Source organism: Tachyglossus aculeatus, chromosome 22, assembly GCF_015852505.1.
Source record: "Tachyglossus aculeatus isolate mTacAcu1 chromosome 22, mTacAcu1.pri, whole genome shotgun sequence".
NCBI classification, from domain to species: domain Eukaryota; kingdom Metazoa; phylum Chordata; class Mammalia; order Monotremata; family Tachyglossidae; genus Tachyglossus; species Tachyglossus aculeatus.
The window spans coordinates 49,354,325-49,370,167 of NC_052087.1; the positions used below are offsets into that span (position 1 = coordinate 49,354,325).

The 15,843-nt window shown below is 48.6% G+C and overlaps 1 protein-coding gene across 3 annotated transcripts in view; it reads left to right on the forward strand.

Annotated features, from left to right (window-relative positions):
* Positions 1-15,843, forward strand: part of SPTBN2 (spectrin beta, non-erythrocytic 2) — a 174,730-nt gene that overhangs the window by 109,148 nt on the left and 49,739 nt on the right. For all 3 annotated transcript variants that reach the window (XM_038764161.1, XM_038764160.1, XM_038764162.1), the window contains 2 exons: positions 9,081-9,218; positions 12,948-13,704. In XM_038764161.1, the coding sequence (XP_038620089.1) occupies positions 9,081-9,218; positions 12,948-13,704 (895 nt within the window). The remainder of the gene's footprint in view (positions 1-9,080; positions 9,219-12,947; positions 13,705-15,843) is intronic.

The window sequence follows — 15,843 nt, forward strand, 5'->3', positions numbered from 1 at the left end:
TATTTTATTTATTTATTTATTTATTTTATTTATTTATTTGAGAAGCAGCGTGGCTCAGTGGGAAAGAGCGTGGGCTTTGGAGTCGGAGGTCACGGGTTCCAATCCCTGCTCCGCCAATTGTCAGCTGGGTGACTCTGGGCAAGTCACTTCACTTCTCTGGGCCCCAGTGACCTCATCTGTCAAATGGGGGTGAAGACTGTGAGCCCCACGTGGGACCACCTGATCCCCTTGTAACCTCCCCAGCGCTTAGAACGGTGCTTTGCACATAGTAAGCGCTTAATAAATGCCATCATTATTATTATTATTTATTTATTGAGCGCTTACTGTGTGCAGAGCCCTGTACAAAGCGTTTGGGAAGTACAAGCTGGCAACATAGAGAGACGGTCCCTACCCAACAGCGGGCTCTCAGTCTACTCTATTAATAATAATAATAATGATGGCATTTATTAAGCGCTTACTATGTGCACAGTCTTTTAGACTGTGAACCCACTGTTGAGTAGGGACTGTCTCTATATGTTGCCAACTTGTACTTCCCAAGCGCTTAGTACAGTGCTCTGCACACAGTAAGCACTCAATAAATACGATTGATTGATTGATTGATTGCACAGCACTGTTCTAAGCGCTGGGGAGGTTACAAGGGGATCAGGGGATCAGTCTTCATCCCCGTTTTACAGATGAGGTCACTGAGGCACAGAGAAGTGAAGTGACTTCCCAAGGTCACACAGCAGACGTGTGGCAGGGTCGGGATTCGAACCCCTGACCTCTGACTCCAAAGCCCGGGCTCTTTCCACTGAGCCACGCCGCTTCTCACTTCTCTCTTAATAATGGCATTTATTAAGTGCTTACTACGTGCAAAGCACTGTTCTAAGTGCTGGGGAGGTTACAAGGGGATCAGGTTGTCCCACGGGTGGGCTCCCAGTCTTCATCTCCATTTTACAGATGAGGTCACTGAGGCACAGAGAAGTGAAGTGACTTCCCAAGGTCACACAGCAGACGTGTGGCAGGGTTGGGATTCGAACCCCTGACCTCTGACTCCAAAGCCCGGGCTCTTTCCACTGACCCACGCTGCTTCTAAGCGCTTACTCTGTGCAAAGCACTGTTCTAAGCGCTGGGGAGGTTACAAGGGGCTCAGTCTTTATCCCCATTTTACAGATGAGGTCACTGAGGCACAGAGAAGTGAAGGGACTTCCCAAGGTCACACAACAGACACGTGGCAGGGTCGGGATTCGAACCCCTGACCTCTGACTCCAAAGCCCGGGTTCTTCCCACTGAGCCACGCTGCCTCTCACTTCTCTCTTAATAATGGCATTTATTAAGCACTTACTACGTGCAAAGCACTGTTCTAAGCGCTGGGGAGGTTACAAGGGGATCAGGTTGTCCCACGGGGGGCTCCCAGTCTTCATCCCCATTTTACAGATGAGGTCACTGAGGCACAGAGAAGTGAAGTGACTTCCCAAGGTCACACAGCAGACGTGTGGCAGGGTCGGGATTCGAACCCATGACCTCTGACTCCAAAGCCCGGGCTCTTTCCACTGAGCCACGCTGCTTCTAAGCGCTTACTCTGTGCAAAGCACTGTTCTAAGCACTGGGGAGGTTACAAGGGGCTCAGTCTTTATCCCCATTTTACAGATGAGGTCACTGAGGCACAGAGAAGTGAAGGGACTTCCCAAGGTCACACAACAGACACGTGGCAGGGTCGGGATTCGAACCCCTGACCTCTGACTCCAAAGCCCGGGCTCTTCCCACTGAGCCACGCTGCTTCTCACTTCTCTCTTAATAATGGCATTTATTAAGCACTTACTATGTGCAAAGCGCTGTTCTAAGCGCTGGGGAGGTTACAAGGGGATCAGGTTGTCCCACGGGGGGCTCCCAGTCTTCATCCCCATTTTACAGATGAGGTCACTGAGGCACAGAGAAGTGAAGTGACTTCCCAAGGTCACACAGCAGACGTGTGTCAGGGTTGGGATTCGAACCCCTGACCTCTGACTCCAAAGCCCGGGCTCTTTCCACTGAGCCACGCTGCTTCTAAGTGCTTACTATGTGCAAAGCACTGTTCTAAGCGCTGGGGAGGTTACAAGGGGCTCAGTCTTTATCCCCATTTTACAGATGAGGTCACTGAGGCACAGAGAAGTGACGGGACTTCCCAAGGTCACACAACAGACACGTGGCAGGGTTGGGATTCGAACCCCTGACCTCTGACTCCAAAGCCCGGGCTCTTCCCACTGAGCCACGCTGCCTCTCACTTCTCTCTTAATAATGGCATTTATTAAGCACTTACTATGGGCAAAGCGCTGTTCTAAGCGCTGGGGAGGTTACAAGGGGATCAGGTTGTCCCACGGGGGGCTCCCAGTCTTCATCCCCATTTTACAGATGAGGTCACTGAGGCACAGAGAAGTGAAGTGACTTCCCAAGGGCACACAGCAGACTTGTGGCAGGGTCGGGATTCGAACCCATGACCTCTGACTCCAAAGCCTGGGCTCTTTCCACTGAGCCACGCTGCTTCACGCTGGGAGGTGGGCGAGGCACCCACCTCATTCATTCATTCCATCGTATTTATTGAGCGCTTACTGTGTGCAAGGTGCGAGGTGGGCGAGACAACTATCTGACTTGTACATATTGACTATTCTATTTATTTTATTGTGTTAATGATTCATTCATTCATTCAATCGTATTTATTCATTCATTCATTCAATTGTCTTTATTGAGCGCTTACTGTGTGCAGAGCACTGGACTAAGCGCTTGGGAAGTCCAAGTTGGCAACATCTAGAGTCGGTCTCTACCCAACAGCGGGCTCACCGTCTAGAAGGGGGAGACAGAGAACAAGACAAAACATATTAACAAAATTAAATAAATAGAATAAATATGTACAGGTAAAATAAATAGAGTAATAAATCCGTACAAGTTGGCAACATCTAGAGACGGTCCCTACCCAACAGCCAGCTCACGGTCTAGAAGGGGGAGACAGAGAACAAGACAAAACATATTAACAAAATTAAATAAATAGAATAAATATGTACAGGTAAAATAAATAAATAGAGTAATAAATCTGTACAAGTTGGCAACATCTAGAGACGGCCCCTACCCAACAGCCGGCTCACGGTCTAGAAGGGGGAGACGGATAACAAGACAAAACATATTAACAAAATAAAATAAATAGAATAAATATGTACAGGTAAAATAAATAAATAGAGTAATAAATCCGTACAAGTTGGCAACATCTAGAGACGGTCCCTACCCAACAGCGGGCTCACGGTCTAGAAGGGGGAGACGGACAACAAGACAAAACATATTAACACAATAAAATAAATAGAATAAATATGTACAGGTAATATAAATAAATAGAGTAATAAATCCGTACAAGTTGGCAACATCTAGAGACGGTCCCTACCCAACAGCGGGCTTACGGTCTAGAAGGGGGAGACAGACAACAAGACAAAACACATTAACACAATAAAATAAATAGAATAAATATGTACAGGTAAAATAAATAAATAGAGTAATAAATCCGTACAAGTTGGCAACATCTAGAGACGGCCCCTACCCAACAGCCGGCTCACGGTCTAGAAGGGGGAGACAGAGAACAAGATAAAACATATTAACAAAATAAAATAAATAGAATAAACATGTACAGGTAATATAAATAAATAGAGTAATAAATCCGTACAAGTTGGCAACATCTAGAGATGGTCCCTACCCAACAGCGGGCTCACGGTCTAGAAGGGGGAGACAGACAACAAGACAAAACATATTAACACAATAAAATAAATAGAATAAATATGTACAGGTAATATAAATAAATAGAGTAATAAATCCGTACAAACATATATCCATATATACAGGTGCTGTGGGGAAGGGAAGGAGGGGGCTCAGTCTGGGAAGCTCCTTGTTGGCAGGGAATGTCGCTGTTTATTGTTGCACTGTACTTTCCCAAGGTGATCAATCAATCAATCAATCAATCAATCGTATTTATTGAGCGCTTACTGTGTGCAGAGCACTGGACTAAGCGCTTGGGAAGTACAAGATGTGCATCTAGCTTTACTTCTATTTATTCTGATGGCTTGACACCTGTTCACATGTTTTGTTTTGTTGTCTGTCTCCCCCTTCTAGACTGTGAGCCCACTGTTGGGTAGGGACCACCTCTATATGTTGCCAGCATGGACTTCCCAAGCGCTTAGTACAGTGCTCTGCACACAGTAAGCGCTCAATAAGTACAATTGAATGAATGAATGAATAAATGAAAGAGCAGGGGCTTGGGAGTCGGAGGTCGTGGTTTCTAATCCCGGCTCCACCACTTTTTTTTTTTTATCAATCAATCAATCCATCGTATTTATTGAGCGCTTACTGTGTGCAGAGCACTGTACTAAGCGCTTGGGAAGTACAAGTTGTCAACATATAGAGACAGTCCCTAGCTCTATGTGCAAAGCACCGTTCTAAGTCCTGGGGAGGATACAGGGTGATCAGGTTGTCCCACGGGGGGCTCACAGTCTTCATCCCCATTTTCCAGATGAGGGAACTGAGGCCCAGAGAAGTCAAGTAACTTGCCCAAAGTCACCCAGCTGACAAGTGGCGGAGCCGGGATTGGAACCCATGACCTCTGACCCCAAAGCCCGGGCTCTTGCCACTGAGCCACGCTGCTTCCCTTGTCAGCTGGGTGACTTTGGGCAAGTCACTTCACTTCTCCGGGCCTCGGTTCCCTCATCTGTAGAATGGGGATGAAGACTGTGAGCCCCACGTGGGACAACATGATCATCTTTTATTCCCCCCCCACCCCCCGGGCACTTAGAACAGTGCTTGGCACATAGTAAGCGCTTAACAAATACCATAATTATTATTATTATTGCTTCTCTCCCTCCCACCCGTCCCCTTCTCCTCCCATCCCTTCCCTCCCAGTGAGTCCTGCGAGTCAGAAGATCCTGGGCTCTAATCCCGGCTTTGCCACTTACTACTAATAGTAATAATTCATTCAATAATTGAATAATTCATTCAATCGTATTTATTGAACGTTTACTGTGTGCAGAGCACTGTACTAAGCGCTTGGGAAAGTGCAATGCAACAATAAACAGTGACATTCCCTGCCAACAAGGAGCTTACAGTCTAGATTTATTTATTTTATTTTGTTAGTATGTTTGGTTTCGTTCTCCGTCTCCCCCTTTTAGACTGTGAGCCCACTGGTGGGTAGGGACTGTCTCTAGATGTTGCCAACTTGGACTTCCCAAGCGCTTAGTACAGTGCTCTGCACATAGTAAGCGCTCAATAAATACGATTGATTGATTGATAGAGTGGGGGTGACAGACGTCAATGCGATTAAATAAAATAATCATGGTATTAAGCACTTTCTATGTGCCAGGCACTGTGGTAAGCGCTGGGGTGGACGCTGCTCACGGTTTCGATCCCTACTTTACAGATGAAGTAACTGAGGCACAGAGAAGTGACTTACCCAAGGTCACGTGGCAGGCAAATGGTGGAGCCGGGATTAGAACCCGTGACCTTCTGACTCCCAGTCCTGTGATCTCTCATTCATTCACTCATTCATTCAATCGTATTTATTGAGCGCTTACTGTGTGCAGGGCACTGTACTAAGCGCTTGGGAAGTCCAAGTTGGCAACATATAGAGATGGTCCCTACCCAACAGTGGGCTCACAGTCTGGAAGGATAGCATTTATTAAGTGCTTACTATGTGCCAAGCACTGTTCTAAGCGCTGGGGAGGTTACAAGGTGATCAGCGTGGCTCAGTGGAAAGAGCCCGGGCTTTGGAGTCAGAGGTCATGGGTTCAAATCCCGGCTCCGCCAACTGTCAGCTGTGTGACTTTGGGCAAGTCACTTCACTTCTCTGGGCCTCAGTTCCCTCATCTGTAAAATGGGGATTAAGACCGTGAGCCCTCCGGGGGACAACCTGATCACCTGGTCCCCAGCGCTTAGAACAGTGCTTTGCACATAGTAAGCACTTAATAAATACCATCATTATTATTATTATCAGGCTGTCCCACGTGGGGCTCACAATCTTAATCCCCATTTTACAGATGAGGTCACCGAGGCCCAGGGATGTGAAGTGACTTGCCCAATGTCACCCAGCTGGCAAGTGGCGAAGCCAACTTGTACTTCCCAAACGCTTAGTACAGTGCTCTGCACACAGTAAGCGCTCAATAAATACGACTGATTGATTAAAGCAGGATTTGAACCCATGACCTCTGACTCCAAAGCCCATGCTCTTGCCACTGAGCCACGCTGCTTCTCTACCCTAGTGCTTAGGACAGTGCTTGGCACATAGGACACGCTTAGTACAGTGCTCTGCACACAGTAAGCGCTCAATAAATACGATTGATTGATTGATTGATTGAACAGATTCCACAGTTGTCATTGTTGATGTTCTTGTTGGAGTTTGGCGGTCGCCCTGGCGTGACCCAGCTCCCAAGGAGGAGTAAGGGGAGTAATAATAATAATGATGGTATTTATTAAGCGCTTACTATGTGCAAAGCACTGTTCTAAGCGCTGGAGCACTGTTCTAAGCGCTGGGAGTAAGACTTGGGGGTCTCTCAGGGGGTCCCGGAGGGGCAGCTTGGGCGAGTAACAGGCCGCGTGGCCTAGTGGATAGACGCCAGTCCCAGAAATCAGAAGGTTATGGGTTCCAATCCCGGCTCCGCCACTTGCCTTGCTGCTGTGTGACCTTGAGCAAGTCACTTCACATCTCTGTGCCTCAGCTACCTCATCTGGAAAATGGGGATTGAGACTCTGAGCCCCACGGGGGACGGGGAGCAAGTGAAGTGAGAAAGCGAAGCAGCGTGGCTCGGCGGAAAGAGCCTGGGCTTTGGAGTCAGAGGTCATGGGTTCAAATCCCGCCTCCGCCAATTGTCAGCTGGGTGACTTTGGGCAAGTCACTTCACTTCTCTGGGCCTCAGTTCCCTCATCTGGAAAATGGGGATTAAGACTGTGAGCCCCACGTGGGACAACCTGATCGCCTTGTATCCCCCCAGCGCTTAGAACAGTGCTTTGCGCATAGTAAGCACTTAACAAATACCATTAAAAAAAAAGTCACTTCACATCTCTGCACCTCAGTGACCTCATCTGGAAAATGGGGATTGAGACTGGGAGCCCCACGGGGGACGGGGACCGTGTCCAACCCGATTTGCTAGTAAGCACCCAGCGCTTAGTACATGCTTGCCTTGCTGCTGTGTGACCTTGAGCAAGTCACTTCACTTCTCTGCGCCTCAGTTACCTCATCTGGAAAATGGGGATTGAGACTGTGAGCCCCACGGGGGACGGGGACCGTGTCCAACCCGATTTGCTAGTAAGCACCCAGCGCTTAGTACACGCTTGCCTTGCTGCTGTATGACCTTGAGCAAGTCATTTCACTTCTCTGCACCTCAGTTACCTCATCTGGAAAATGGGGATTGCGACTGTGAGCCCCACGGGGGACGGGGACCGTGTCCAATCCGATTTGCTAGTAAGCACCCAGCGCTTAGTACATGTTTGCCTTGCTGCTGTGTGACCTTGAGCAAGTCACTTCACTTCTCTGCGCCTCAGTGACCTCATCTGGAAAATGGGGATTGAGACTGTGAGCCCCACGGGGGAAGGGGACTGTGTCCAACCTGATTTGCTAGTAAGGGCCTAGCGCTTAGTACACGCTTGCCTTGCTGCTGTGTGACCTTGAGCAAGTCACTGCACTTCTCTGTACTTCCCAAGCGCTTAGTACAGTGCTCTGCACACAGTAAGTGCTCAATAAGTACGATTGATGATGATGATGATCTGGAAAATGGGGATTGAGACTGTGAGCCCCACGGGGGACGGGGACCGTGTCCAACCCGATTTGCTAGTAAGCGCCCAGCGCTTAGTACACACCTGCCTTGCTGCTGTGTGACCTTGAGCAAGTCACTTCACTTCTCCGCGCCTCAGTGACCTCATCTGGGAAATGGGGATTGAGACCGTTGCCTTGCTGCCGGGTGACCTTGAGCAAGTCACCTCACTTCTCCGCGCCTCAGTTCCCTCATCTGGAAAACGGGGATTAACACTGTGAGCCCCCCGTGGGACAACCTGTCGCCTTGTATCCCCCAAGCGCTTAGAACAGTGCTTTGCATGTAGTAAGCGCTTAATACCATCATTATTGCTGTTATTATCATTACACTCGTACCGGCAATCAATCAATCGTATTTATTGAGCGCTTACTGTGTGCAGAGCGCTGGACTAAGCGCTTACTAACTGTACTAACTGTGAGCCCACTGTTGGGTAGGGACTGTCTCTATATGTTGCCAATTTGTGCTTCCCAAGCGCTTAGTCCAGCGCTCTGCACACAGTAAGCGCTCAATAAATATGATTGATGATGATGATGATGACTGTCTCTACATGTTGCCAATTTGTGCTTCCCAAGCGCTTAGTCCAGCGCTCTGCACATAGTAAGCGCTCAATAAATATGATTGATGATGATGATGATGACTGTCTCTATATGTTGCCAATTTGTGCTTCCCAAGCGCTTAGTCCAGCGCTCTGCACATAGTAAGCGCTCAATAAATATGATCGATGATGATGATGATGATGACTGTCTCTATATGTTGCCAATTTGTGCTTCCCAAGCGCTTAGTCCAGCGCTCTGCACACAGTAAGCGCTCAATAAATATGATTGATGATGATGATGATGACTGTCTCTATATGTTGCCAATTTGTACTTCCCAAGCGCTTAGTCCAGTGCTCTGCACACAGTAAGCGCTCAATAAATATGATTGATGATGATGATGATGACTGTCTCTATATGTTGCCAATTTGTGCTTCCCAAGCGCTTAGTCCAGCGCTCTGCACATAGTAAGCGCTCAATAAATACGATTGATGGTGATGATGACGTCTCTATATGTTGCCAATTTGTGCTTCCCAAGCGCTTAGTCCAGTGGCTCTGCACACAGTAAGCGCTCAAAAAATACGATTGATGATGATGATGATGACTGTCTCTATATGTTGCCAATTTGTGCTTCCCAAGCGCTTAGTCCAGTGGCTCTGCACACAGTAAGCGCTCAATAAATACGATTGATGATGTACCGGCACACAGTAAGCGCTCAACAAATGCCATAATTATTATTCTTATCATTATTCCTCAGGTTTGAGACCCTGGAGCCAGAAATGAACGCGCTGGCGGCCCGCATCGCCGCCGTGAACGGAATTGCGGAGCAGCTGCTTGGTGCTGATCCCCCTGGTAGGGACAGTATTGTCGCCACCCAGGACCAGCTTAATAACAGGTGGGAAAAGGCCGGAGGGACCCCAGGGAGAAGGAATTCATTCCTTCAATCGTATTTATTGAGCGCTTACTGTGTGCAGAGCACTGGACTGAGCGTCTGGGAAGCCCAAGTTGGCAACATCTAGAGACGGGCCCTACCCGACAGTCTAGAAGATAAAATGAGGGCCAAGGGCAGGGAGGAGGTGAGGACGGAAGCGGGAAGAGCTGGACGATCCCGCTGAGGCGGAGGGAGGGAAGAGACAGGCAAGCGGACTGGGTTCAAATCCTGCCCCGTCAACTGTGGGACTTTGGGCAAGTGACTTAACTTCTCTGGGCCTCGGTTCCCTCACCTGGGAAACGGGGATGAAAGACTGTGAGTCCCCCGGTGGGACAACCTGATCACCTTGTAACCTCCCCTGCGCTTAGAACGGTGCTTGGCACATAGTAAGTGCTTAATAAATGCCATTATTATTATTATTATTATTATTCTCTGGGCCTCAGTTCCCTCATCTGTAAGATGGGGGTAAAGACTTTGAGCCCCCCGTGGGACAACCTGATCACCTTGTAACGTCCCCAGCGCTTAGAACGGTGCTTGGCACATAGTAAGCGCTTAATAAATGCCATTATTATTATTATTATTATTATTCTCTGGGCCTCAGTTCCCTCATCTGTAAAACGGGGGTTAAGACTGTGAGCCCCCCGCGGGCCAACCTGATCACCTTGTAACCTCCCCAGCACTTAGAAGGGTGCTTGGCACATAGTAAGTGCTTAATAAATGCCATTATTATTATTATTATTATTCTCTGGGCCTCAGTTCCCTCATCTGTAAAATGGGGGTGAAGACTGTGAGCCCCCCGTGGGGCAACCTGATCACCTTGTAACCTCCCCAGCGCTTAGAACGGTGCTTGGCACATAGTAAGCGCTTAATAAATGCCATTATTATTATTATTATTCTCTGGGCCTCAGTTCCCTCATCTGTAAGATGGGGATGAAGACTGTGAGTCCCCCTGTGGGACAACCTGATCACCTTGTAACCTCCCCAGCGCTTAGTACGGTGCTTGGCACATAGTAAGCACTTAATAAATGCCATTATTATTATTATTATTATTATTATTCTCTGGGCCTCAGTTCCCTCATCTGTAAGATGGGGATGAAGACTGTGAGCCCCCCCGTGGGACCACCTGATCACCTTTGTAACCTCCCCAGCACTTAGAACGGTGCCTAGCACATAGTAAGCGCTTAATAAATGCCATCATCGTCATTATTATTATTACTATGGAGGTGACAGAGTGTGTGACCTCGGGCAAGTCACTTCACTTCTCTGTGCCTCAGTTACCTCATCTGGAAAATGGGGATTGAGGCTGTGAGCCCCACGGGGGACGGGGACCGTGTCCAACCCAATTTGCTAGTAAGCACCCAGTGCTTAGTACACACTTGCCTCGCTGCTGTGTGACCTCGAGCAAGTCACTTCACTTCTCTGCGCCTCAGTGACCTCATCTGGAAAACGGGGATTGAGGCTGTGAGCCCCACGGGGGACGGGGACCGTGTCCAACCCGATTTGCTAGTAAGCGCCCAGCGCTTAGTACACACTTGCCTCGCTGCTGTGTGACCTCGAGCAAGTCACTGCACTTCTCTGTGCCTCAGTGACCTCATCTGGAAAATGGGGATTGAGACGGTGAGCCCTATCTGGGCTGGGGGCAGAAGAGAAGAAGCTCAGGAGGGAAGGGGCCACGGGGCAGAACCACAGGACCCCAGGTGACCTGGATAAAGGAGCCGAGTGGAAATGGTTAGAAGAGGGAGAATCAATCAATCAATCAATCAATCATATTTATTGAGCGCTTACTGTGTGCACAGCACTGGACTAAGCGCTTGGGAAGTCCAAGTTGGCAACATCTAGAGACGGTCCCTACCCAACAGCGGGCTCACAGTCTAGACGGGGGAGACAGAGAACAAAATAAAATCAATTCATCAATCAATCAATTGTATTTATTAAGCGCTTACTGTGTGCAGAGCACTGGACTAAGCGCTTGGGAAGTCCAAGTTGGCAACATCTAGAGACGGTCCCTACCCAACAGCGGGCTCACAGTCTAGACGGGGGAGGCAGAGAACAAAATGAAATCAATCCATCAATCAATCAATCGTATTTATTGAGCGCTTACTGGGTGCAGAGCACTGGACTAAGCGCTTGGGAAGTCCAAGTTGGCAACATATAGAGACAGTCCCTACCCAACAGTGGGCTCACAGTCTAGAAGGGGGAGACAGAGAACAAAACCAAACCTCTTAACAAAATAAAATAAATAGAATAGATATGTACAAGTAAAATAAATTAATAGAGAAGCAGGGGAGGGGGCTTTTTCCGGAGGCGTTCAGATTGCCGGAGTGGCTTGAGCGGCGGGCGTTAAGATGAAGACGGACCCCCCGCCAACTCCCCAAACCCGACTGAGCCCCCTCCTTCCTCTCCCCCTCGCCCCCCTCTCCATCCCCCCATCTTACCTCCTTCCCTCCCCCACAGCACCTGTATATCTGTATATATGTTTGTACAGATTTATTACTCTATTAATTTATTTATTTATTTTGCTTGTACATATCTATTCTATTTATTTTACTTTGTTAGTATGTTTGGTTTTGTTGTCTGTCTCCCCCTTCTAGACTGTGAGCCCACTGTGGGGTAGGGACCGTCCCTATATGTTGCCAACTTGGACTTCCCAAGCGCTTAGTCCAGCGCTATGCACACAGTAAGCGCTCAATAAATACGATTGATTGATTGATTGATTTTATTTTGTTCATACGTTTTGTTCTGTTGTCTGTCTCCCCCTTCTAGACTGTGAGCCTGCCGTCGGGTAGGGACCGTCTCTATATGTTGCCAACTTGGACTTTCCAAGTGCTTAGTCCAGTGCTCTGCACACAGTAAGCGCTCAATAAATGATGATAATGGCGTTTATTAAGCGCTTACTATGTGCAAAGCACTGTTCTAAGCGCTGGGGAGGTTACAAGGTGATCAGGTTGTCCCATATGATTGATTGATTGGTTGATTGATTTTATTTTGTCAATATGTTTGGTTTTGTTCTCTGTCTCCCCCTTCTAGACTGTGAGCCCACTGTTGGGTAGGGGCCATCTCTAGATGTTGCCAACTTGGACTTCCCAAGCTCTTAGTCCAGTGCTCTGCACACAGTAAGCGCTCAATAAATATGATTGATTGATTTTATTTTGTTAATGTGTTTGGTTTTGTTCTCTGTCTCCCCCTTCTAGACTGTGAGCCCACTGTGGGGTAGACACCGTCTCTATATGTTGCTAACTTGTACTCCCCAAGCGCTTAGTCCAGTGCTCTGCACACAGTCAGTGCTCAATAAATACAATTGATTGATTGATTTTATTTTGTTAATATGTTTGGTTTTGTTCTCTGTCTGCCCCTTCTAGACCGTGAGCCCGCTGTGGGGTAGGGACCGTCTCTATATGTTGCCAACTTGGACTAGCCAAGCGCTTAGTCCAGTGCTCTGCACACAGTCAGCACTCAATAAATACGATTGATTGATTGATTTTATTTTGTTAATATGTTTGGTTTTGTTGTCCGTCTCCCCCTTCTAGACCGTGAGCCCGCTGTCGGGTAGGGACCGTCTCTAGATGTTGCCAACTTGGACTTCCCAAGCGCTTAGCCCGGTGCTCTGCACCCAGTCAGCGCTCAATAAATACGATAGATTGATGATTGATGGATTGATTGATTGACTGATTGACTTTCCCCCTCCACCCCAAGGTGGGCGCAGTTCCGGAGCCTGGCGGACGGCAAGAAGGCGGCCCTGACGTCGGCTCTGAGCATCCAGAACTACCACCTGGAGTGCACGGAGACCCTGGCCTGGATGCGGGAGAAGACCAAGGTCATCGAATCCACCCAGGGCCTGGGCAACGACCTGGCCGGGGTGCTGGCCCTCCAGCGCAAGCTGGCCGGCACCGAGCGCGACTTGGAGGCCATCGGGGCCCGCGTGGGCCAACTGGCCCGGGAGGCGGACGGCCTGGCCGCCGGCCACCCGGCCCAGGCCCCGGCCATCGAGGCCCGGCTGGGCGAGGTCCGGGCCGGCTGGGAGGGCCTGCGGGCCACCATGCGCCGGCGGGAGGAGTCCCTGGGGGAGGCCCGGCGGCTCCAGGACTTCCTGCGCAGCCTGGACGATTTCCAGGCCTGGCTGGGCCGCACGCAGACGGCCGTGGCCTCCGAGGAGGGGCCGGCCACCCTGCCCGAGGCCGAGGCCCTGCTGGCCCAGCACGCGGGGCTGCGGGGCGAGGTGGAGCGGGCCAGGGGCGAGTACGGCCGGCTGAGGGCCCTGGGCGAGGAGGTGACCCGCGACCAAGCGGACCCCCAGTGCCTCTTCCTGCGGCAGCGACTGGAGGCCCTGGGCACCGGCTGGGAGGAGCTGGGCCGCATGTGGGAGAGTCGCCGGGGCCGCCTGGCCCAGGCCCACGGCTTCCAGGGATTCCTGCGGGATGCCCGGCAGGCCGAGGGCGTCCTCAGCAGTCAGGTGAGATGGGGCCTCAAAAATCTCCAGTGGCTACCAATCCATCTGCGCCTCAGGCAGAAACTCCTCACCCTGGGCTTCGAGGCCGTCCATCCCTTCGCCCCCTCCTACCTCACCTCCCTTCTGTCCTTCTCCGGCCCAGCCCGCACCCTCCGCTCCTCCGCCGCTGATCTCCTCACCGTACCTCGCTCTCGCCTGTCCCGCCAAACATGCTTCCCAAGCGCTTAGTACAGTGCTCTGCACATAGTAAGCGCTCAATAAATACGATTGATGATGATGATGACCCCCGGCCCACGTCCTCCCCCGGGCCTGGAATGCCCCCAATCCCTCTGCCCCTCCACCAAGCTCGCTCTCATCCTCCCTTCAAGGCCCTGCTGAGAGCTCACCTCCTCCAGGAAGCCTTCCCACACTGAGCCCCTTCCTTCCTCTCCCCCTCGTCCCCCTCTCCGTCCCCCCATCTTACCTCCTTCCCTTCCCCACAGCACCTGGATATATGTATATATGTTTGTACAGATTTATTACTCTATTTATTTATTTATTTTATTTGTACATATCTATTCTATTTATTTTATTTTGTTAGTATATTTGGTTTTGTTCTCTGTCTCCCCCTTTTAGACTGTGAGCCCACTGTTGGGTCGGGACTGTCTCTAGATGTTGCCAACTTGTACTTCCCAAGCGCTCAGTCCAGTGCTCTGCACACAGTAAGCGCTCAATAAATACGATTGATGATGATGATGGGGCCGCCTGACGCCGGACGGGAGTCGGGCTCCGAGGGAAGCGACGCCAGGGCCTAGTGGGCCCGGGGTTCGGATCCCTGCTCCAGTCCTTCTCTCCTTCAATCCTACTTATTGAGTGCTTACTGTGGGCGGAGCACTGTGCCAAGCGCTTGGGAGGGAGACGCAGCCTGGCTCGATGGAAAGAGCCCGGGCTCGGGAGGCTGGGGTCGTGGGTTCAAATCCCGGCTCCGCCACTTATCGGCTGTGAGACTCTGGACAAGTCACTTTAATAATAATAATAGTAATAATAATGGCAATTATTAGGCACTTACTATGCTCTGGACAAGTCACTTTAATAATAATAATAATAATAAGGGCATTAAGCACTTACGATGCTCTGGACAAGTCACTTTAATAATAATAATAATAATAATAATAATAATAATGGCATTTATTAAGCAGTTACTATGCTCTGGACAAGTCACTTTAATAATAATAATAATAATAATGGCATTTAGTAAGCACTTACTATGCTCTGGACAAGTCACTTTAATAATAATAGTAATAATAATGGCATTTATTAAGCACTTACTATGCTCTGGACAAATCACTTTAATAATAATAATAATAATAATAAGGGCATTTAGTAAGCACTTACTATGCTCTGGACAAGTCACTTTAATAATAATAGTAATAATAATGGCATTTATTAAGCACTAACTATGCTCTGGACAAGTCACTTTAATAATAATAGTAATAATAATGGCATTTATTAAGCACTTACTATGCTCTGGACAAGTCACTTTAATAATAATAGTAATAATAATGGCATTTATTAAGCACTTACTATGCTCTGGACAAGTCACTTTAATAATAATAATAATAATGATGGCATTTATTAAGCACTTACTATGCTCTGGACAAGTCACTTTAATAATAATAATAATAATAATAATAATAATAATAAGGGCATTTATTAAGCACTTGCTATGCTCTGGACAAGTCACTTTAATAATAATAATAATAGTGATGGCATTTATTAAGCACTTTTACTATGCTCTGGACAAGTCACTTTAATAATAATAATAATAATAATAATAATGGCATTTATTAAGCACTTACTATGCTCTGGACAAGTCACTTTAATAATAATAATAATAATAATAATGGCATTTATTAAGCACTTACTATGTGCAAAGCACTGTTCTGAGCGCTGGGGAGGTTACAAGGTGATCAGATTGGCCCGCGGGGGGCTCACAGTCTTAACCCCCGTTTTACAGATGAGGGAACTGAGGCCCAGAGAATAATAATAATAATGATGATAATGGCATTTGTTAAGCGCTTACTATGTGCAAAGCACTGTTCTAAGCGCTGGGGAGGTTACAGGGTGATCAGGTTGTCCCACGGGGGGCTCACCGTCTTAACC